Below are 24667 nucleotides of genomic sequence, written 5' to 3' on the forward strand. Positions count from 1 at the left end.
CATTGAAATGGCCAGAACAATGCTAGATGAATACAAGACTCCGAGAAAATTCTGGACTGAAGCCATTGATACTGCATGCCATACAATCAATCGTGTTTATCTTCACAAGCTTCTGAACAAGACATCTTATGAACTCCTAACTGGCAAGAAGCCAAATGTCAGTTACTTCAGAGTATTTGGCGCAAAGTGCTGGATCAAGGACCCACACCACACCTCAAAGTTTGCACCAAAAGCACATGAGGGCTTTATGCTTGGATATGGAAAGGATTCACACTCCTACAGAGTCTTCAATCTCTTCCATTACAAAGTGGTCGAAACGGTGGATGTGCGGTTTGATGAAACAAATGGTTCACAAAGAGAGCAACTGCCAAATGTGCTAGATGAAGTCCCAGCTAGTGAATCAATCAAGCTTATGGGAACTGGAGAGATTATGCCTTCTGAAGCTCATCCTGAAGAAGAACTCATCATCTCAGCACCTGATCAACATGAAGACAATGCTCAGCATGAAGACATTCCTCCAAACAACAACGCAGATCAGCAAGAGCAAAGTCTTCGTCCTATACATCCTCGTGTTGCAAATAAAGTGCAGATTGACAGAATACTTGACAGCATCAATGCACCTGGTTCACTCACTCGTTCAAGGGCAACTCAGCTAGCAAACTTCTATGGGCATTTCGCATTCGTCTCAATATCAGAACCCAAGAAAGTTGAAGAAGCCTTCATGGAACCTGAATGGATTCAAGCTATGCAAGAAGAGCTTCAACAGTTTGAGCTGAATAATGTATGGGAACTGGTCAAGCGTCCTGATCCACGGAAGCACAACATAATAGGCACCAAATGGATATACCGCAACAAGCAAGATGAGCATGGTCAAGTTGTCAGAAAAAAAGCTCGTCTCGTTGCTCAAGGATATACTCAAGTGGAGGGCATTGACTTCGATGAAACATTTGCTCCTGTGGCTAGGCTTGAAGCCATACGCATACTACTGGCCTATGCAAATCATCATAACATACTTCTATATCAAATGGATGTGAAAAGTGCCTTTCTCAATGGCAAGATTGAAGAAGAAGTGTATGTTGCACAACCACCTGGCTTTGAAAATCCAAAACATCCTGATATGGTATACAAGCTCAACAAGGCACTGTATGGCCTCAAACAAGCCCCTAGGGCCTGGTATGATACACTCAAGTACTTTCTGAAGAGCAAAGGCTTCATACCTGGTTCCATGGATCCCACTCTTTTCACGAAGACATACGATGGTGAACTGTTTGTGTGCCAAATATATGTGGATGACATTATCTTCGGCTGCACCAATCAGAAGTACAGTGAAGAGTTTGGATATATGATGCAAGAGCAATATCAGATGTCCATGATGGGGGAGCTAAAGTTCTTTCTTGGTCTTCAAATCCGACAACAGCGCAATGGCATCTTCATATCTCAATAGAAGTATCTCAAAGATTGCCTGAAGAAGTTCGGTATGCAAGACTGCAAAGGCTTCACAACACCAATGCCAGCCAAACATCATCTAGGTCCTGACGACAATGGTAAAGAGTTCGATCAAAAGGTATACCGCTCCATGATTGGGTCTTTGCTTTATTTATGTGCATCTAGGCCAGATATCATGCTTAGTGTTTGCATGTGTGCTCGATTTCAAGTGGCACCAAAGGAGTCGCATCACTTAGCTGTGAAGCGAATTCTTCGATATTTGGCTCACACCCCAACTCTAGGATTATGGTATCCAAAGGGCTCAGAGTTTGATTTGGTTGGATTTTGGATGCTGATTATGCTGGTGACAAAGTTGATCGCAAGTCTACATCAGGCACATGTCACTTTCTGGGACGATCACTTGTATGTTGGTCTTCAAAGAAGCAGAACTGTGTATCTCTCTCCACTGCTGAATCTGAATACATTGCTGCTGGATCTTGCTGCGCTCAGCTTCTGTGGATGAAGCAAACACTCAAGGATTATGGCATTCATCTGAAGCAAGTGCCACTTTACTGCGACAACGAAAGCGCCATCAAGATTGCCAACAACCCAGTTCAGCACTCGAAGACAAAGCACATTGAAATTCGTCACCACTTTCTCAGAGATCATGTTGTGAAGGAAGACATTGATATCATACACGTCAGCACTGAAGAGCAATTGGCAGATAGCTTCACCAAGCCCTTGGATGAGAAGAGGTTTTGCAAGTTACGGTGTGAGCTAAATATCTTGGAATCCTCAAATGTCCTGTGATCAGGCACACATCCTAACACTTATGCATATTGATGACTTAGATGTGCAACACACAAAGTAAAGTATATCTTCAATCAATGAAGACATACATTCTAAGTGTGAATACATTAATGTGGAATTTGACTTCGGAGCGCCACGATAATTGTGCGCCGTGTCTGGGTCTAATACTTCCTATACGGTGGGTAACGCCACCACCAAACGTTCCATTTTGAAGTGTTTAACTCATGGCGTTACCTTGCAATCTCTTCACACTGGTTTGGCTTCGAACTTAACATGTCTTCATGATTATCTTCACTATGATGATTATATATATATATATGCTCTAGTGTTCTGTCCTCTACAGCATTCACTTATAGCTATGTCTTCTTAGTTGAATCTTTTGAACTAAGTGAATGTGATCAGACCCTAACCTCTCTATGCTTTCTATCTCAAACTCTATCTCTCCAAGTCATATGCATTCTGTTGAAACTGTCGAATGTCTTCATTGTGTCCTTGTCAGCTGAAGACATAGAGACAACCATAAAAGTCCATTTTTAATGCTCATTCCTCCACATAAGATCCGAAGAAGCAGGAACGATCGCCCGACAATTTAGGCGTGCGTGGGACGTGGAACAAACCCCAAACTTCCGCTAACTGGCCACGCGTGCCTCAAATGCGAACCGCCAGGGGCACCTGCGTAATAGCACAGTGCCGCCTCTGAGTCTATAAATTCACACTTACCGCGGTCATTATCTCCTTCTTCCATCCTCGCACGAACCCTAGAGCCACCGCTAGCACTCGACGACGCCGGAGACGAAGCGCTTCGCTGCCGCAACCTCTCCAACGCCGTCCTCACGCCGACCGCGGACATCGTCCTCTCCGCCGTCGCCGTAGGTGTTCTCCGTCGCCAAGTTAGGGCACGGAGGACTGAACTGCTCGGCATCATCTTCCTTTTGTCTAGCAGTTCCAGTGTGGTAAATAAAACTTCTTTTTACAGCCTCTTTTGATCTCATGGTTCTGTCACTTTCTACCATAAGAAGTTTCTCTTCACACCAGTTAGATCTCTCGCTGCATCTCATAACATGCCTAGTATATTCACTTGTGCTTCATAAAGTAGTTAGATTCCTCACTTGTACTGATCTATGGGTTCGTACAACTCTGGAACCAACTTCTTATCTATAAGTGAATGTCTTCGCACAATGAGGTCAATGTCTTCTAAACTGATTAATCTTCAAAACCTTCTGAGAATGCATATGACCTCTTCCCCTTCCCTCGCACCTTAATGCTGTCACAGGTACATGTCCGTGGGAGAATCCTTCGGTTCTCACAGTCTGCATTCATTTGCAGAATTCCTACAGCATCACATAAACTCTCCTGAAGCCAGTTCCTGTTTGTCAAGAAAAAGAAAGCCTTTGAAGCCTTTCAAGTTAAAGTTTATGGCTTCAGTTGCAGCAGCAAGAAAGGGGGGCAGACAGAGACGTGAGGGAACTTCCAAGGATCTGCCTGAAGACTTGGCAGAAATGTACAAAACAGATCCAGAAGAGAGCTATGGGCAGCGCAAAACCCGAATCCAATGGATTCGACGCTATTGGGCAGAACAGTGGTTCAAATACCGCTTCGTCACCCAGGAGTATGCCGAAAAGAATGCTATCAAGAGTCCATGGGGGGATATCTTATAAAAGAACCTTGTACCCAGGACCAGAGATGAAGCCATTGCTCAAGGCTTCTACCCATGCATGGTCCGAGGACCACAGCCTGATGATGCACATCCGTCGTCACTTCTCTGGTGTCGTGACGACAATCTCTTCAAACGCAACTTTCAGTTTGCTCAACAGTCAGCGAAGCTAAACAAGAAGAAATTTGGGCTTGACTTCAATCCTGGTCCCTCCTCACCAAGGGCAGATGGCACACGTGACGCGGAACCCAATATCATCGGTCCGTTTGCCAATCTTGAGGGCCTGATCACCCACATCTTGGTCCAAGGGACTGCTGTGAATGACCCTCCAGCTGATTCTGAGTCTGATGAAGCTCCTGCTGTGCCGAAGCCAAAGCAGACAAAGAAACCAAAAGCTTCGAAGCCGGCCCCTGCCTCAAAAATCTCAAGGGCGAAGCCATTGAAAACTGCACCTCCTGAAGTCAGTGTGCAGTCTGAAGATGTATCCCGCATCTCCAAGCCCCTGAAGGATAAGGAGCCCCAGCAACACACAGGCAAAGAGCTCACTGCTGCTGCCATTCTGCGCAGTGAAGCCATTGATCTATCAAGCGATGAAGATCTGGGCGATGACGCACTAGAGCAGCTCATCAAAAGCAAGGAGGAAGCGGAAATCTTCAACAATCTGCCTCTCTTTGATGTCGCCATCATCCACAGCTTCATCGATGAATGGTTTGACACACCAGACATAAGCTTCAATGATCTGCAGCTGCCTGTTGGACTCAGCGTCGCCTTCCAAGGCGCAATTGCTTCAGAACTGGCCATTGCTCAGCGCATTGTTGAGCTGAAGCAGAAAATTGATCACGAAAAAGCTCAGTTCAAGAAGCACATGGCCAGTCTCAGCGTGCAGGAAGTGAGGAACTTCAAAATCATGCTGCATGATCTCAAAGAAAACTTTCTGAAGAAGCGTGCTGAAGCTCAAGGCTCGCGTGAAAGGATGAAGTCATTGGCTGACAAATGTGTTCAAGCCTACAATGAGGCTGAAAAGCGCAAGGCACTTGGGCGTCCAGGCATCGACCCCAGGATGGCCGCAAAGAAGAAGAAGCAGTCTGCTGTGAGTGAACCAGAGGCATCAGGACATGCAGCAACTCCGATTGTCTTCCCAACCGCCACGACTGGCTCGAAGCCAAAGAGCCGGTCAACAGCTTCAGAGCTAAAGAAGACAAGAGATGCAGAAGCTGAAGCCAGAAAAAGGAAGAGCTCTGAAGCCTCTCCTACTGCCCCCAGCAAAAAGAAGTGCAAGACCAAGAAATCTAGGGCTGCTCCCACAGAGCCCTTGATGGTCGGACCCCTTTCTGTCATTCACCCCAATGCAGAAAGAAGACTGATAGTTCATGAGCCTGCTCCCACAGAGGCACCTGACGCTGAAGATATTCCAGCAGCCGACCCACTAGCTGCTGAAGACATTGGTCATCAGGACAATGTGCAAGGTGATGCAGCCCTTCCTCAGCTTGAAACAAGCGAACCCATCAGCATTGGTCGTCCTCTGACGCCAATGGCACAAGATGAGTCATGGGCGGATCGCCCTCAGGAGGAAGAAGAAGACATTGAGGCCCAGCCCACTCCGACACCACAAGCGTCGTCTGCGTTCCGTAGGCTTCGCAAAGGTCCACGGCCTCAAGTCCAGTCTGCAGAAATTCCGGCTGCATCAGCCGAAGACAATGAAGAAGCACCTCCAGAACCCACTCCCTCGCTCCATCAAGATGCAGTTCCCCAAGAGAACGTGCCTGAAGATGTCCCTCAAACTACTAACACTGAAGCCAATGTGGAGCCCGCCCCACCAAATGCTTCAGCGAACAGCGAAGCCACTGAGCCAGACACTTCAGTTCCTGAGTCTGCTGCAGGTCCACAATTTGACTATCACATAGAGCACAGGCCTCATGTCCAGAAGCCAGTCCCAAGGCTTCCAAGGTTCCCAGGTCCTGCATCAGCACCTGGCTCCTTTCATGTAAACAGCTTCAAGACAGACAACACATTTTTCAATAGCTCCAAGAACCCCTATTCAAGGGAAAGGATTGTATCAGACAGGTTCTGGAGCTATTCACAGCGCAGCTATTATTCTTGCATCTTATACAACCAAGGTCGCATCTTCCCTCACAAGCTCCTTGAGGTTGAAGCTATTGCTGGTCTGCCATGTCTTGAGGAAGCTTTGGACTGCTTCAGGCAAGTGGGTTTGCTGCCGTTTGTAACTGATGAAGAGCACTGGAACGAAGAGCTTCTGCTTCAGTTTTATGCCACTCTCCACATCAAAGGCTACAACAGAGATCCGAGGACTTGGATCCTGGAGTGGATGACCGAAAATGTCCATCATGAAGCCAATGCATTTAACATCATTGAGCTCACCGGCCTGCCCACTCCAGGCGAATTCTTCGAGGAAGGCTGCCAATCACATTCTGAAGCTATTGAGAGTATTTTCCAGAGACCTGAACCCAATATGAGGCAGATGCTCTCAATGATGAAGCCATTGCCTCAGGATGCACCCTATCCAACTGAGTTCTTCGTTGAAGACCTAGAGTACCTGCCCAGGACCATATATCATATTATCCGGCAGACTCTCTGGCCCATTAAGGGACACTCTTCACATGCCAAGATTGAGGGTGCAACGAAGACTCTCATATTCTATATCATGCATGGCAAATGCTTCAACGCACAGGATCTTTTCATACGACAACTTGCTGCGTCAGGCTCGGACTTATTTGGTCTAAAAATCTATGCCCCTTGGGTGATGAGGCTGATCAAACTGCACTCTACCATTTCGTATCAGCCCTCAGCCCGAAACCATCGCATCTTCCTGCCAGATGTGGATATCTCTGCTGAAGCAATATACCCTGAGCCTGCCAAGCAACCAATAAGTCTTCAGAATGCCGAACACCAGAGCTTCACGCAGAATGTTGAAGGTGTTGAAGCCATGTCCAGGGTCTATCCGATGGCTGGCACTACACGTGCACCAGCATCAACTGAAGCCACAGATAGCACAAATGCTCCAAGACCCAAGAAGCGTGCTCGTGTCCTCACTGACCGAGAGCTTCTTGTGGCCCTTCACCAAAAGCAAGATAGGCATCATGACTGGCTGAAACGTCAGATGAAGAGCCTCTTGGTGGATGTCAATCGTCTTCGAAACCTGGCCACCAAGAATGCCTTCGTTACACATGAGACTTGCCGTCGTACGTGGAAAGGACTCTCAATGATCTGCACTGAAGCTGAACTTGAAGAGGATGGCTTCACAGAGCGCTTCAAATTTGACACCACACCTCCTAGGAGGGCTGTGATGCGCAACACACCGTCACTTGAAGACTCTGAGTATTCCTCATCTGCTGCCACCATCACTGCGAGGATCATTGATGAAGATGATGATGCTACTTCACCTCCACCCGCTTCAGCACCTCAAAGCTCAGCACCGCCAAACAACTCCACCGCCCCTGCTGCGCCTGGGAACGCGTAGAAAACTCTATGTCTTCAAACCTTTTTGGTCATTCCTGACAAAAGGGGGAGAAGCATATGATGTTTATAGTCTTCAAGCGGGTCAATATGGGCGGGTGCCTTGTTTTGTTATACTTTGCTTCGTGTTTACAACTCTTGTTCTTGCTTCATTTGGTTCTTTTGAGTTGTAAACACTAAAACTCGATGGTCGTCTACTACTTGTTTACCACTCTGTTTGCGAAGATAAATTCCGCATGTGCGACGATAAATTCTGCACTCATCTCATTCTGCAGACGTCCATTTTCCATTATGCATGTCATTATCTTCATATACTTTCACATGCATAGTGGATTGTCATCATAAGCTGAAGATGATCTCCATAAGTACAACCTGCCATGTGCATTTGCATTCCAAAAGCAAATTAACTTATATGCACATCTTCAGGGGGAGCTCTTGCAACTTATGAAGACAATTCCTTTACAAACTTCACACTTTATATTCCCCGTTGAAAACTTCAACTAGTTTGTCATCAATCACCAAAAAGGGGGAGATTGTAAGTGCATCTAGTGCCACCCCTAATTGGTTTTGGAGTATTGACGACAAACCTAGTTGAGGGACTAATGTGTTTGTGAGAATTGCAGGAAAACACAGGTAGAAGTCCCTCATTGATTCGGTTTTACTACCAGAGATGACCCCTAAAAATGTATGAAGACATTGAAGACAAAGGTGGTATATGAAGATATTCACATTGAAGACTATGACAAAAGAAGACACGTTATGAAGCCTATGGAGCTCGAAGACTTAGATCTTTCGTAGTTCTTTCTATTTTGTGTTGAGTCATAGGAACCACCGTACTGTTAAGTGGGGTCCAGGAGAACCAGTCAGAATGACTGAAGTGATGCCTAAATCAAAAACCTATGTCTTCGAGTGAAGACAATGAGAGCGAATCTTGTCCAGAGCCGGACAAGTCAGCTTTGCTTGCAGCCCAAGTAAAGTTGCCATGAGAGTTCGAAATCTGACCGTTGAGACACGTGTCAGTTCCTTAGTGACCCAGGGTCATTTCGGACAAATCAGGTCGGGTTGCCAAGTGGCTATAAATAGCCCACCCCCACAACCATAAACGGTTGGCTGCTCAGATTTCAGTGCACGTCTTTTGTCGTTTGAGAGCAACCCACCTCGAAGCCTTTGAGAGAAAATTTCTAGTGAGGAGAAAGGCCCTAACCACCCAGAGCCAGAGTAAATTGGGCATCACTTAAGTCTTCTTGTCTGTGTGATCTGAAGACTTATTACACTTGAGGACTGTGAATCCTCCAGACGGTTAGGCGTCGAGTTCAGAGCATCCAAGAGACATTGTGGATTGCCAGTGAACGAAGTCTGTGAAGGTTTGGGAGTCTACCTTGAAGACTTACCAGAGTGATTGGGCGAGGACTAAGTGACCTTAGCTCAAGGAGATTACGGTGAGGACTTGGTGTCCTGAACTGTGTGTTCAGGACTGGGTGTCCGGGACTGTGTGTCCTAAGGTTTAAATACCTAGCCGCTCCAACCAGACGTACGGTTGTCACAGCAACTGGAACTGGTCCAACATATCATTGTCTTCAACGAGTCACTGGTTTCATCTTCACTTCCTTGTTCTTGCTGTTACTCATTGTGAAGTCATTGCATGCTTGCTTTATCATTTGTCTTCACAATGTGAATGCATGATCTGTTTGGCTTCATAACTTCTTCCTACCTGATCCTTATTACACTGAAGTTGTTTGTCACTGTGCTTTCACTCTATTGAATACATGACCATGGCTGGCCTAGTGTAATCTAACTTCCGCTGCATAGTAATAGGCTTAATCTTCACTGTTTGTCTTCATAACTCCCAAGTTTTGAAGACTTTCATAAAAATCGCCTATTCACCCCCCCTCTAGTCGATATAACGCACTTTCAAAAAGCATAGGCATTGGATCAGTGATGAACATTTGTGTTGGATGACATTCATGATATAACAGTCACAACCCAGAGCGATACACAATAGCTCCAATTCATCAATGTAATGTAGGCATGTATTCTGTATATAGTCATAAGTGCTTATAAGAAGAACTTGCATGCCCGTGACAACGGGGTCCATAAGGAAACTAAGGGATATTAAGGCCTCCTTTTAATAGAGAACCGGAACAAAACATTAACACATGGTTAATACATGAACTCCTCGAATTACAGTCATCCCCGGAGAGTATCCCAAACAATTGCCACTATGGGGTCTACGGATCAGAACAATAACAAGTGCATATGAATAGCAGATAGGATCAAGAAATCAATTATATTCATGAAAACATAGAGGGTTCAGATATGAAATCATGGCACCCGGGCCCTGCATACAAGCATTAAGCATAGCAAAGTCATAACAACATCAATCTCAGAACATAGTGGATACTAGGGATCAAGCACTAACAAATTGACTCGATTACATGATAAATCTAATCCAACCCCATCACCGTCCAGCAAGTCTATGAAGGAATTACTCACTCCCGGTGGTGAGCATCATGAAATTGGCGATGAACAAGGGTTGGTGATGATGATGGTGACGAATCCCCCCTCCGGGGCCCCGAACGAACTCCAGATCAGCCCTCCCGATGAAGAACAGGAGGTGGCGGCGGCTCCGTATCGTAAAACATCATGAAACTTCTTCTCCTACATTTTCTCGGGGGAAAGGAATTTATAGACTTGAGATAGGGTTGGCGGAGCCTCATGGGCCGCACAAGGCATCAGGGCACGCCTGGGGGTGGCCGCACCCTGTTGCCTTGTGCGCAACTGGTGGCCCCCCTCTGGTGGATCTTCACTCCAATATTTTTTATGTATTCCATTGTAACACCCTCGATGCGACTATATCTCCCACGTGTCAAGGCACGACTTAGAGGCATAATCGCATTGAAGGCATATGTCGCAAGTTAGGCAATCTTCACAACATCCCATGTAATATGATAATAAAAGGGGAGATAACATAGTTGGCTTACACTCACCACGTCAATCAAGTAGATAAATAACATTACATCATCCAAACACTCATGGCCCGACTACGGCGCCAAAATAAAAGATAACCCAACAAGCGACACGGTCCCGATCACCCCCAACTGGGCACCACTACTGATCATCAGGAAAGGAAACATAGTATCGTTGAGTGTCCTCGTCGAACTCCCACTTGAGCTCGAGCGCGTCACCTGGAGCGGAATCATCAGGCCTTGCATCTGGTGTAATAGTAATCTGTGAGCCACAGGGACTCAGCAATCTCGCACCCTCGCGATCAAGACTATTTAAGCTTATAGGTAAGGCAAGGTAAATATGTGGAGCTGCAGCAAGCGACTAGCAAAAAATATGGTGGCTAACTTATTCGCAAAAGAGAGCGAGAAGAGGAGGCAAAGCGCGAGCGAGAAACTAGAGAGCAACCTGCGCAAACATTACTCCAACACCGTGTCCACTTCCCGGACTCCGCCGAGAAGAGGCCATCACGGTAACACACTCAGTTGATTCATCTTAATTAAGTTAAGGTTCAAGTTATCTACAACCGGACGTTAACAAATGCCCATCTGCCCATAACCGCGGGCACGGCTTTCGAAAGTTCAAACCCCTGCAGGGGAGTCCCAACTTAGCCCATGACAAGCTCTCACGGTCAACGAAGGAATAGACCTCCTCCCAAGACGTTCCGATCAGACTCTGTATCTCGGTTCTTCAAGACACTTCGACAGGTTAAAACAAGACCAGCAACACCGCCCGAATGTGCCAACAAATCCCGATAGGAGCTGCACATATCTCGTTCTCAGGGCACACTCAGATGAGCCAGACGTCGGGTAGGCCAGCCCAGAGTTGCCCCTGGTAGCCCCGGACATCGCTCGGTGGGGCCAACACTCAGAGGAGCACTGGCCCGGGGGGGCTAAAATAAGATGACCCTCGGGCTCCGGAAACCCAAGGGAAAAAGAGGCTAGGAGGCAAATGGTAAAACTAAGGTTGGGCATTGCTGGAAAAGCTTTAATCAAGGCGAACTATCAAGGGGTTCCCATTATAACCCAACCGCGTAAGGAACGCAAAATCCGGGAACATAACACCGATATGACGGAAACTAGGGCGGCAAGAGTGGAACAAAACACTAGGCGAGAGGCCGAGCCTTCCACCCTTTACCAAGTATATAGATGCATTAAGATAACATGGCAATATAATGATATCCCAACAAGTAAATAAATGTTCCAACAAGGAACGGCCTCCAATCTTCACCTGCAACTAGCAACGCTATAAGAGGGGCTGAGCAAAGCGGTAACATAGCCAAACAACGGTTTGCTAGGACATGGTGGGTTAGAGGTTTGACATGGCAATTTGGGAGGCTTGAAAGCAAGTGGTAGGCATCGTAGCATTGGCATAGCAAAAGAGCGAGCAATCTAGCATAGCAAAGATAGTAGTGATTTCGAGGGTATGATCATCTTGCCTGCACAGTTGTCAGAGTTGACTGGATCCTCAAAATCAAACTCAACGGGCTCCTCGTTAGCGAACTCGTCTCCCGGCTCTACCCAAACAAGACAAACAAGCAACAAGGACACAATCAACCACGTGCAAGGATCAAACAATATGATGCAATGATGATATGCTATGCGGGATGCGATGCGGGATGCATATGCAAGATTTGACAAGGGATGCATGAACCTAGCCTCAACTTGGAATTCCAAGTGTTCAACTGGAAAGATGAGATGAAATCGCTTGAAAACGATATAAAGAACGCCGGAATCGGAGTTACGGTTTGGAAATGGCAAGCAATTCAAGTATGACACCGGTCTGCGATTTACAGCAAGTAGCCATCTAAATGCAATGAGATGAACAAGCTACAGCACTCAAACATGACAACAAAATACATGGCAGGGATGCATTCATGATGCTTAACAAAAGTCTACTGCTGAGCTACGGCCAATTCATCCATTAACAGGTTCAAACAAGCATGGCAAAAATTCATATGGCAAACAGATTTCAGACAGTGAAATTAACACTTGTCTGGAATTTCAGATCAGGTAGCACACTTCGGAGCAACAAAACTACATGCTACAGGACCTGAACATGGCAAAGTAAAGCATGGCATGGAGCTACTCAAAGAGCTTAACAAAAGTCCCTTAGTGACCTTGAGCCAAAAGGGATCAGAAAATACAATTGCAAGCATGTGAACATAGCAAAAACATAATCAGTTTTCAGACTTGGTGAAAAACTGGCACATGCTGAAACATATCTCAAGTAGGCATGTTTACGAGCTCGATGCACTCACTATGGAGCAATTCATGATAAGCTAAGCATACACCCATCAAGAATGCACAAAATTCAAGCTAGACATGGCAAGAACAATAGCATAGCATGCACGGGTCAACTACAACATCATCGGCAAAATTGCAAACAAGTTGACAATCTGCCCAGATTCACAAAGTAGCAAAAGTAGAGCTCGATTGACTCAAGCTAGGGTGCTCCATAATTGCAAACAAAGGCATGGATGGATAGAGCACTACAAGATTAACAAAACATCCTTACTGATCATCCTCAAAAGAGGCACGGATCACTAGGAAACAACAAGAACATATGGCAATATGAGATAAACAGGTCAAGGACTTAGTGGAATTGCTAAGTCCCTGAAAACAGAATTACCAAGTGCACCACTTTGCAAGCTTGTGCTAGTCACCACACACATCACAAAAATACATGGGTTGCACCTCTGGAAAGATGACAAAGCTCTTAACAAAACATATGTAGAGCTCATGGGCATATCATGCACACAATAATCATGGCAAAAATGACAAATGTCTAAATGGAGCAGCAGATCTGACAATTATCTCAAGTAGCTCTCTTCTAACAGCATTTCGGCCATCAAGATGAACTCAAATGAAAATGATGCAATGGAATGAAATGATGTACTCTCTGAGATGAACATTTTGATATGCTATATGCCAAAAACGGAGTTAAGGATGCAAAGTTATGGCACGATGAACATACGCACCTGAAACTGGAAAAATCGGGGACTCGGTAGAATTTCGACCTCCGGATCTAGGGTTTCGCACGGTTTTCAAAGCGGCGGCGGATCTGGCCGAAGTTTGCCGGAGTAGAGGTGGGGCGCCGGAGTAGAGGTCCCCGGGCCGGATCTCACCGGATCCGGCCGGAGCTAGCCGCGGGGCGGCGGAGAAGGGCGCGGCCGAGCGACGGAGCCGGGGCTCGGGCTCGGGCGGCGACCTGTGCGCGGCGGCGGGGCGCAGCGTCCGGCCGCCGGAGACGGACACAGGCGGCGGCGCGGCGATGGAGGTGGCGGCACGGCGATGGAGGTGGCTCCCAGGCGGCGGGGCGAACCGAACGGGCGGCGGGGGCCCCGGCCGGGCCGAGCGGGCCGGCGGGGATGTGGTCACGGGGCGCCATGTGGCAGCTCCCGGTTGGGGCGGCGGCGATGTCCGGCGCGTCCGGACACGTTCGGCGCGCGGAGAGACGAAGGGGGCTAGGTTAGGGTGGATTTGATCCGGAATTTCGGGAGGGGATGCCTTTTTATAGGTAAGAGGAGCTAGGAGAGTCCAAATGAGGTGCGGTTTTCGGCCACACGATCGTGATCGAACGATCTAGATGATGGAGAAGGTTTTGGTGGGTTTTGGGCCAAATTGGAAGGGTGTTGGGCTGCAACACACACAAGGCCTTTTCGGTCCCTCGGTTAACCGTTGGAGTATCAAACGAAGTCCAAATGATACGAAACTTGACAGGCGGTCTACCGGTAGTAAACCAAGGCCGCTTGGCAAGTCTCAGTCCAATCCAGAAATGTTTAATCCCCACACATGAAAGAAAGGTAGAAATGACCACCAGAGGAGAACGAAGCGCCGGAATGCAAAACGGACAACGGGGAAAATGCTCGAATGCATGAGATGAACACGTATGCAAATGCAATGCACATGATGACATGATATGAGATGAATGACAACGATAACAACACACGGAGACAAAAACCTGAACCCGAGAAAATAAAATAACTTAACGCCGGAAACGGCAAGAGTTGGAGTACAAATTGGGAAAGTTACATCCGGGGTGTTACATCCATAAAACATATCCAGAAAGTTTCTTCCAATTCCAAGAAATTTTATTTCTACACAAAAAACAACACCATGGTAGTTCTGCTGAAAACAACGTCAGTCCGGGTTAGTTTCATTCAAATCATGCAAACTATAGTCCAAAACAAGAGCCAAAGTGTTTGGAAAAGTAGATACGACGGAGACGTATCAACTCCCCCAAGCTTAACTCATTGCTTGTCCTCAAGCAATTCAGTTGGCAAACTCAAAGTGATAAAAAAACTTTTATGAACTCTTTTGTTCTTGTATCCGTATATAAGCTTGAATAGCACCTAAGTTTTCAACAAAGATCATGAACTAACCATGCAAATGATAACACTTAGAAATCACATTCACTCATATCAATGGCATAATCAGCTAGCGAGCAATAATAACATATCTCAAATGCCAACAATTTGTCAAAACAATCATGATATAATATGATAACAATGTATCTCGCTAGCCCTTTCTAAGACCGCGGAACTAAATGCAAAGCACCCCCAAAGTTCAAGCAACAACTAAACATTGTAATTCATGGTATAAGAGATCCAGTCATGATGCACACAATATTAACTATACTTAGTTCAAAAGAATGACAATAGTGCTCTCAAGACTGGTGCTTTAATTTAGAAGGTGATGACTCAACAATAAAAGTAAATAATATAAAAGTAAATAGATAGGCCCTTCGCAAAGGGAAGCAAAGATTTGCAGAGGTGTCTGATATGTCCCCAACGTATCTATAATTTTTTATTGTTCCATGCTATTATATTATCAATCTTGGATTTTTATATTCATTTACTAGCAAATTTATATCATTTTTTGAGACTAACCTATTGACATAGTACCCAGTGCCAGTTGCTATTTTTTGCTTGTTTTTTACTTTGCAGAATATCAATACCAAACAAAGTTCAAATGCCACAAAACTTTTTGGAGATTCTTTTCTGGCCATAAGATACCCTGGGAGCTAAAGGAGCACATGGGAGGAGGCCCGTGGGACCACTAGACACCAGGGCGCACCAGGGGCCTCCAGCACGCCCTGGTGGGTAGTGGAGCCCACGGGAGCCTTCTTGACCTACTTCCGCCTTTATAAATACTCTAAAATCCTCAAAACTCTAGGCGAGTAGAGGAAATACTTTTTCTGCCACTGCAAGTTCCAGAACCACGAGATCCAATCTAGAGGCATTTTCTGGCACTTTGCCACAGGGGGCAATGATAACAGAGGGGTTCTTCATCATCCTTTTTGCCCCTCTGATGATGCGTGAGTAGTTTACCACATATCTATGGGTCCGCAATTACTAGCTAGCTGGCTTCTTCTCTCTTTTTGATCTTCAATACAATGTTCTCCTCGATGTTCTTGAAGATCTATTTGATGTAACTCTTTTTTGCGGTGTGTTTGTTGGGATCTGATGAATTGTGAGTTTATGATGACATCTATCCACGAATATTATATGAGTCTTTGCGAAATCTTTTATGCATGATTGTTGTAGCCTCGTATTTCTTCTCTGAATTTTCGGTTTGGTTTGGCCAACTAGATTGATTTTTCTTGCCATAGGAAGAGGTGCTTTATGATGGATTTGATCTTGCAGTGCTCAATCTCAGTGACAAAAAGAGACGTGACATGCATGTATCGTTGCTATTAAGGGTAACAAGATGGGGTTTAGTCATACATGAGTTTATCTTGTCTACATCATGTCATCGTTCTTATTGCATTACTCTGTTTTTCCATGATCTTAATACACTAGATGCATGCTGGATAGCGATCGATATGTGGAGTACTAGTAATAAACTAGATCATGATTGGCGGGCGTTGCTGCGCCCGTCTATTTTGGCAATAAAATGATAGGAATTTCTATAAATGCAAGGAGACAAAAGGTAAACATAATTGAATCATAAAATATTAAAAAGGATACAATAGTCTAACAAAAGTTGTTCCATAGAAGTTATGTATACAATCTATATGTCCAATTGTAGCTTTGGCTACATTCAAATGAAAATATCGAAAAATAAATCGACATAATAGCTCTCCCTATAACTTAAAAACATCTAAAAGCTAATAGGGTTGATCAAGAAGCAACATCTAGCCTTCAATCAGTGGACTAATTGCAGTAACCTGAACAATAATATGCACAAAACTGTAAAAGTTATACTTCAGGATTCAGCTAAACATCCACGTACGGATTAACTCTGCCAAAGCCGCTTGATGGATCCTATGCTTTTTGTGAGTGGCATAGTACACACAACATGGCATGTCAAATAATTGCCGAATCTAAGTTCTAAATCTAAATTTCTGTAGAAGAAAATCATGCATGTGTGCACCTCTGATAAATGATATCACAATAATTTCCGCATGAAAAAAACCATACATGGTTATTCTTATGCTTCAGGAAATCAAATGTATATATAATAAATGATTCATCTTATGCTTCAGGAAATCAAACGTATATTACAGTCAATGGTGAAGATGTGTGCAGCATATTAGCGAAAATCGTTTGTACAATCTAGAAGACAAATAACTTATTTAATAGAGAACAAAACTTCCAAGTAATTAAAAGTTCCAAAAATAAAGTAGATAATATGTGCAAGAATCCATGCAATGTATTGGAGGTAAATCCGACCTGAAATGGAAATAGAGAAGCATTGCATGACCTCTCGGCAGATCAAAACCTATATTATTTTCTTTACACTCTGACTTGGATTGGTATTTAGTTCAACACCTATAGAGTTAGAAGCTACACTACTTTTGCAGATGATTTATAAGCGTTTGAAAATTAAAGAAGAAAAACATGCATATAATGTGATCATATATACATGTATTAGCTTTTGAAAGGCCTTGTTTTTTGGCAAGAAAGCTTTTGAAGAGCTTGTGCTTTTCTGATTCTCTAATAATAGGTAGACATTAAATTTAATTTTAGAAGGGTAATTAAGAGACTACTACTACTGCCCAGTAATAAATATGTGGTTTAGTACAGCCTCGGTAATTGATCTTTTATTCTAATTCGGATCAAGCAATGTCTACAAAACAAAAAAAGTAATGAGTCTGTGTATCCTTGCTGAAGATTATTGGCTTTCCAAACTATGCATGTACCTTTCCCAACTAATTAGCTTTCCAAACCATGCATGTACCCTTGAACGGATCAAGCAATGTCTAAGAAAAGAAGAAATGAGTCTATGTATCCTTGCTAAAGATTATTGGCTTTCCAAACTATGCATGTACTTTTGCCAACTAATTAGCTTTCCAAACCATGCATGTACCCTTTCAAGGCATATTTTCACCTGCAAAACACGAGCAGATAAACCTCAAAACTTACAAAATGGATCATAATACCACAAGAAAGTTTTAGTGCAATCAGAACAGACGATATAGAAAATTGAACAAAAATTAGAATAAATAATGATCTGATAGGGTTAGTAAAGAAAACATAAGTTCAGGCTAAGATTTAATATAAGGGGAGGAAACAAATACATGGAAAATATTGGGCCAAAGGGATTTCGGAAAATCATACTGTGCCAACGAAGTAGTAACTATTCATCTATGCACTATAAGAGAGTCACCGATACGAGGATCCATGTTTCAAAATTATGATTTTCTACTCTTCCCCGAAGCTTAATTCAAATATACAAAAACTTTCAACTAATTGATGGGCCTTAGATGGAACTAAATGTTGTAACACAAACAGGTGAATGTTAATAAATGGAAGTACCTAGTAGAAGCAAAGGTTGTTGTTCACATTCTCTTCAGAAGCATGCATCTTATTGATAAAAGCACACGCCAGGAAGAAGTGTGTTGGGATAACAATATTCAGTTTTGGACCCCTTTTTCCACTTTGTAGTAAAAGACATCGTTGTAGTGGCACCAAAATGAAGTCTAGCCTCTCAATGAAAACGAAGCAACATTAAGGATAGATGCAAATAAGCAGAGGTAGAATATAAGAAATCAGTTGGCACACATGAAGAACCAAAGGCACCATATTGTTTAGCTTCAAGGTAAATAACAAGTAATGTTGCTGGCAGGATATTTACAACCCATGTGGCATAAAAGTGGTCTGCTTAAATGCAAACAATCCTTCCTTGAACAACATTATACAGTGTGTGCAGTTCAGAATTCTTATTGAATTTAAACTTAAATACTTCTAAATTAGAAAGTCTAAAGCGAATTCTAAACTTGTAATTTCAAGTCTATATTAATCGCTTCACCAAATATATAGTTTAGGATTGAACTGTTTTCTTTTTAGAAATTTGCCTGAACATTATAGGAGCAGTACATTGTTCCTCTTCACTTTGTTTCTATATTTGGGATTATCATTGTATTAATCTTATCATCAAATAAATGCATCTTTTATTTTCACGTCATTCTTCCTAGATGCTCACTCCCTGCATATTGCCATGTTCTCCAGTAGGATGAAACTAATGATACTACAAAAATCAAAAGTAACATCAGAGATTGCCAGATAATAAGAGAAAATAACCTCGGAGCAGAGAGGAAGAACAAGATTATTGATCAGAGTGGACAGTACATGCAAACTTGTGAGGTTTTGGGGGATACAGGGTGGCGAATCATACCAAGGAGGACAAGCTACAGGTGGCGGTGGTGTCACCTCGGATCTGGTACGCCATGAGCCGCTTCTTGGATGCTAAATAATGTCCAATTAGTTTGTTTATTTGCATCAAATTAGGAATAAATGTATACACTTTTCAACACTAAAAGCTAATAAAAATCTTCACTTATATACAAATGAAGGATAGAATATAAACAACTTTTTTTAATTGTCCTGCTTTTATAAAAAGCAAATTTTTCAGCCTCGGCATGATCTCTATTGTATTGTTGCAGCCCATGATGTCCACTGTATTTGCCAATATCATGTGCAGCCATAGTGCATGGAAAAAATCAAACAATACAGACATGTTGACTTGGACGGATAACTCACTGCTAGTTGGCCCAAAAACTCTTGCAGGAAATTGAATCAAAGGTAGTAAACCTTGCAAACGATTTGGCCGGACTGTGACTTCATTGTATGGTTTGATGCCACGATGACGAGCTCAGTCCGCTGGCTTCTGCCAGTTCAACCTTTCCCAGTGGAACATGTGGTGCCAAGAGGATTGGTGAGGGACCGGCGAGGAGGATGCATGAGCCTGCAACCCCAACACCACAGGTCGACAGCTGTGCCGAGTTGTGCGAAACACATGGTGCGGGTGACGAAGATGATAGATCTGCGTGCCGCGGGTCCTTGTCTCTAGCGCCGCTGCTTGACCTCCAACCATCTCGTCACAACGGCCCATCCCTCCTCGATCTCCTCTGCTCTCCTTTGTTGCGCCATCATTGATACTCCTACCGCTGGAATCTGGCATGGATTGGGATGAGAGCTCTTGGATGGCACTGAAGGACTGCAGGAGCCATGGATTTGGACCTCGGTGGTGGTGGACCTCAGCAAGATCTGGTCCATCAGGGTCGGGAGAGAGCTCGGGGAGAGGAGCGGGATACGTGGCGGCGGCATGTCGAGGATCGCCATTGGGGAGTGAGAGAATGCGAAACAGACCAGGGTCACGACTGCCCTTGTTTTAGCCTTTTAGCGATCGGCGGGAATCAGCATAGACCCATTAATCTAGTAGGCCCAATTGAATGTCGAGTGTCCAAAATAGGAGAAAATTGGATATTTACCACTTTAAACATTGGGCTTCGCAAAAATGCCACTTTCAAGATGGGTTTCTCAAAAATGCCATCCAGATTGTGGACCTCTTGATTATCATGCCATTTCCTCCCTTTTTAGTTTTTCCTTTAGTTTTTTCATTTACCTACACATGAAAGGACCAAAGTGCCCTTTTCTCTCCAAACATCATCTGGTTCGTGTGTGACTCGATTGGGTCACAGATGGAATGCTCCCATGCTGTTGATTGCTCGCCGCTATAGCTTGGCCATGCATGCGCGTGCCACTGAAGCTCGCTGCTGTCAGCTCGCCCAGGCCTGCTCGCCGCCGTACCTCGCCCTCGCCTACTTGCTGCCACTCTCGCCCACCCTGCATGCGCCGTGGCTGCTCGCACAGTGATGAGCTGAATTGTCCGGCCAAAGAGTGACTGCCCACTTAGGACAAGCTCCACCTCATGCTCCCTCTCGATACCAATGGCGCTAGTCCGCTGGAGCCGGTGGTCGATGTGTGTTGGCTATGGGCGGCAGATCGGCGGGAGTTGGTGCACAACCTCCGCTTACTCCGACACCAACGCGGCAGGATGGACATGGTTGACGTGTGGCAGTTGGACTGAATGCATAAGAACATCTCCAATAGGCGCGCTAAACAGGCGCCGCGCCGTAAATATATCCAGTTTAGCACGCGCAACCTGGCGAGTGGCTTCAGCGGGCGTGCAACAACCGCGCGCGGTATAAGGAGTTGGACGCGCGGCAGGAATCGCTATTTCGCGCGGTGTATTTGCGGCGCCCGCTTCCGCGCGGGGCACACTCGAGCGCTCGCTCTGCACGCTGTCTTGTCCGCTTTCAACGCCCCGCGCGCGCCGGCGCTGGTGACCCGCACCCTATGGACGCACGCGCCGGCACCCCGCTCACCCCATCCTATAGCCGCGACCCCCCCACCCCCCCCCCCCCCCCCGCCGCCGCCGCCGCAAACCCTAGCCCGGGTGGCATTGGCCTCGCCTCCGCCGGAGCTCCTCCAACCATCGGCCTCGCGCGCGGCCTCTTCATGCCGCCGCGGATGACCTCGGCGACGGGTGGCGTCGCGCTGGCGCCGGCCCGAGCCGCCGCCCCCTCCTTCTCAAAGCTCCCCAATGCGGCGCGGCCAAAGAAGGGCAAGATATCGGCGAAGAAAAACAAGGCGGCGGACGGTTCCGGCACCTCCAAGGCGAGGAGGAAGAAGCTTGCGGGGCGTGCAACGGGCGCGGCGGCTACCGAAGCGCCGGCGAGCTCACTCATTGAGCCGGCGGCCGACGCGCACAACATGTTCGACGAAATGCCCCAAGGTAAAAAAATTCTAACTTTTCATATTTTTTTGTTATTTTTTGAATGCATTCACATATAGCTAGGTTATTTGCATTGTTCAAAAAACTTTGTAGTCTCAATGATGATGCATACATGTCAACGATGGGTGTTGGCTCCAACAATTCGCATTGGTCTCAAACCAATGACATGCATTTCGAAAACCATGAGTTCGAGGTGGACGAGGAGGGTGAGGGCATTGTCGACGCACCGAGAGGAAGAGCGGGTAATTACACCAACACCGATGACATCTTACTATGCAATACTTGGTTGCAAGTGTCGAGGGATCCATCCGTTGGAGGTGATCAAAGTAGAGATGATTATTGGCTTCGGATGAAGGAACACTTTGATGTTCGCAACGTGAGTGGAATTGACCGGTCCGATCGATCACTTCGATCCCGGTGGTCGACTATCAACTCGGATTGTCAAAGGTGGGCGGCCTGTCAAAAGGCGGTTGACAAGTTGAACCCAAGTGGCACAAATGAGGACGATAGAGTAAGTGCCATTTCATACATGTTCATCATACATGTTCCTCATACTTGTTGTTGGTGCTAACTTACTTTGTTTTCATGTAGTATAACATTACGCAAAACTTGTTCAAAGAAGAGGAGAGGAAAACCAAGAAGGGGAAGATCAAGAAAGGAAGGATATTTACTTTGCCTCATTGCTATGAAGTGTTGAAGGATGATGAGAAATGGAAGAAGCGTGAAGATTTGGATGATTTGCATTTGAGCAACAAACGGAAGCAAACAATTAAGTTGGATGATGATGAGGATGATGCATCAAGTGATGATGGCAAGAGAAGCCCCACACCCAACTCGGTTTCATACTCGAAGCCAAAGCGACCGGATGGGTGCAAGAAAGATAAAACCGAAAAGAAGAAGAGGAAAGGAGATGATGAGCTCAAAAATGCTATGGAAGCTATTGTGAAGGCAAGAAAAGAAGCCAATGAGGTGAGGAAAATGGCAAGGAACCAAGATGCCGCGGCCGAGGAGAGGAGGTTGGCGGCCGAGGAGAGGAAGGTGGTTTTGGAGGAGAGGAAGGTGAGCAATGAGGAGTGAACAAGATTGTTGGAATTGGAGAAGCACTTGTTCTTCTTGGACACATCTATCCTCAATGAGGTGCAAAAGGAGTATGTCAATCTTGCCCGTGAAGAAGTCTTGATCCAAAAAAGAGCCATGATTCGCGCAATGGGTGGCGATGGCCTCGGCGCCATGGGTGGCGGTGGCATCTGCGCCCTGGGTGGCATGGGTGGCTTCGGAGGTACCATGGGCGGTGCAATGGGAGGCATGGCTAGCTTTGAAGCACCCCCCGACGCTATGGCCACCATGGGAGGCATGGGTGCACCTCCGGCCGTCATGGGCGGAATGTCTTTCAATGTGCCTCCTCGCACACATTCCCATGAAGATGCCGTTGAAGATCTTGCCAACATCGTCGGAGCTTCACGTGATGCGGTGCGCGATGAGGAGAGGGAGGAAGATTCATCTTCGGAGGCGGAAGAATCGTCTTCTGAAGATCAAGACGAGGACGAAGACAAGAACGAGGAATGATGTGTCTTTCATTTGTGTATTGAACTTGATTTGCCTTTTGAACTTGGTTGGATGAACTTGTGGGTATGATTTTGAACTTGTGGGCATGAACTTTTCTTCATCAACTTGTTTGTGTGAAATTTTATGTCATGTTCATTGCATTTTGAATGTTTCATCAACTTCATTTTGTGTTTAAAATTCCATATGCAATGCACCGACAAATCGCGCGCGCTGCATTTTTGCGCGCTACTAGAGCGGCGCGCGCGCACTGCATTTTAGCGTGGCTGATGAAGCCAGCGCTACGCGCCGCACCAAACCAGACAATGGACGCGCGGCAAATCTGTTGGAGATGCTCTAATATATATAGCTAACTGCAGTTGCAAATATATAAGGTATAGTTTTGTAAATTAAAGGTCAAGCAAACAAGGATTGGGTTCAGTGTTGCGGCACCGTGGTCTGTGGCGTCCAGGGAATACGCAGCACGGATCAATGGCATCTACTTCCAGGTGGTGTTGGCGGCGCCATGTAGGCTATATGCGCCTGCGCGACTTGTTATCGGCCGTTTTCTAGGCTGGGCGGTGATGCATAAGGCCACACAACAACTTGACTGCCTTACGATGCAATCAGGTACGTGTACGCATCTAGGGGTAGTCTGGTCCTTTCAGGTGCAGATAAATGGAAAAAATTAAAGCAAAAAACTGAAAAAGGAGGAGATGGCATGGTAATCAAGAGGTCCGCGATCTGGATGGCATTTTTGAGAAACCCATCTTAAGAGTGGCATTCTTGCGAAGCCCCATGTTTGAAGTGGTAAATATTCAATTTTCTCCCTAAAATAGCCACCGGAGTAGTGGCCCGATAAAGATAGCGCAGCCTGTACGCACGATTTAGCTTGCACGTGCGATTTAGGTGGGATTTAGAGCGAATCGGACGACCAGAAAAGGCTAAAAAATATGATCCAATAGATATAAATGCTGATGGTGTGAGAGGGCTAGAAAAGTGCTCAGTTATAATGTATCTAAATGTAGACAGGAATTGGTCTACTAATCTTGAACGTTATGCCTATATACATGATCATTGCCTTGGATATCGTCTTAATTATTCGTTTTTCTATCAATTGCCAACAATAATTTTTTTACCCACCATATGCTATTTTCTCAAGAGAAGCCTCTAGTGAAAACTATGGCCCCCGGGTCTATTTCCTATCATATATTAAATCCAAAATACCGTGATGTAGTTTTTTTTTTATTTTGTATTTTTATTAGATCTATTTATCAAAACCTACACTAGAAAAAAACAATTTCGTGTTGATATGTGCTTGTCACAGTAGGTCACGTTTTCTGTCATGCATGTACATCCATGACAATTTTATGATAGAATTAAGATAGTCATACATGTGCTGTCGTAGAAGTGTTCCATGATAATACCATAATTATCATCACGGAAGTGCTCACTTCCATGACGATAAATGGCGTGTCATGGAAGCGCTTTCGTCAACGGTAAACGACACGTGGCATCCACTGAAACGGATCACCGTTAAGCTATCGGGTTCTGGTTTGGATCCGATAACCTGTTAACAGCCTAGACCAATGAGGATTTTCCACGTATAAAATTCTCATTCGCCGGCGGTGTAACACCCAATATACGACTATACTCCACACATGTTGAGGCACGACTTGGGGCATAAGTGCATATTGGTATGGTCGCAAGAGTGGCTGTATCTTTGCACATCTCA

General features: G+C 45.3%; 1 protein-coding gene and 1 long non-coding RNA gene across 3 annotated transcripts; one reads left to right on the forward strand and one right to left on the reverse strand.

The window, feature by feature from the left end:
* Nucleotides 1-15363: 15363 nt before the first annotated feature.
* On the reverse strand, nt 15364-20059 carry LOC125536930 (uncharacterized). 2 transcript variants are annotated; one of them, XR_007295359.2, is made up of 4 exons: nt 19404-20057; nt 18988-19058; nt 18129-18292; nt 15364-17700 (listed from the first exon to the last, which is right to left on the reverse strand). It is a non-coding gene; the product is annotated as an uncharacterized LOC125536930 (long non-coding RNA). The 2 variants fall into 2 exon arrangements; XR_007295358.2 differs by having other exon boundaries at nt 15368-17700; nt 18129-19058; nt 19404-20059.
* A 1405-nt stretch (nt 20060-21464) lies between these two features.
* LOC147984868 (uncharacterized) lies at nt 21465-23044 on the forward strand. Its single transcript, XM_087539814.1, has 2 exons — nt 21465-21901; nt 21982-23044. Exons 1-2 carry the CDS (start codon nt 21503-21505, stop codon nt 22465-22467), a joined length of 885 nt encoding a protein of 294 aa, XP_087395940.1. The 5' UTR covers nt 21465-21502; the 3' UTR covers nt 22468-23044.
* Nucleotides 23045-24667: the final 1623 nt, after the last annotated feature.

This window comes from Triticum urartu, chromosome 2A (genome assembly GCF_056163025.1).
Source record: "Triticum urartu cultivar PI428250 chromosome 2A, HENAU_Tu73, whole genome shotgun sequence".
Lineage (NCBI taxonomy): Eukaryota > Viridiplantae > Streptophyta > Magnoliopsida > Poales > Poaceae > Triticum > Triticum urartu.

Coding starts and splice junctions, on each gene's coding strand:
- LOC147984868 (XM_087539814.1), top strand. CDS start 21,503: ATGTCAACGATGGGTGTTGGCTCCAACAATTCGCATTGGTCTCAAACC. Junction 21,902..21,981: donor GCACAAATGAGGACGATAGA/GTAAGTGCCATT, acceptor GTTTTCATGTAG/TATAACATTACGCAAAACTT.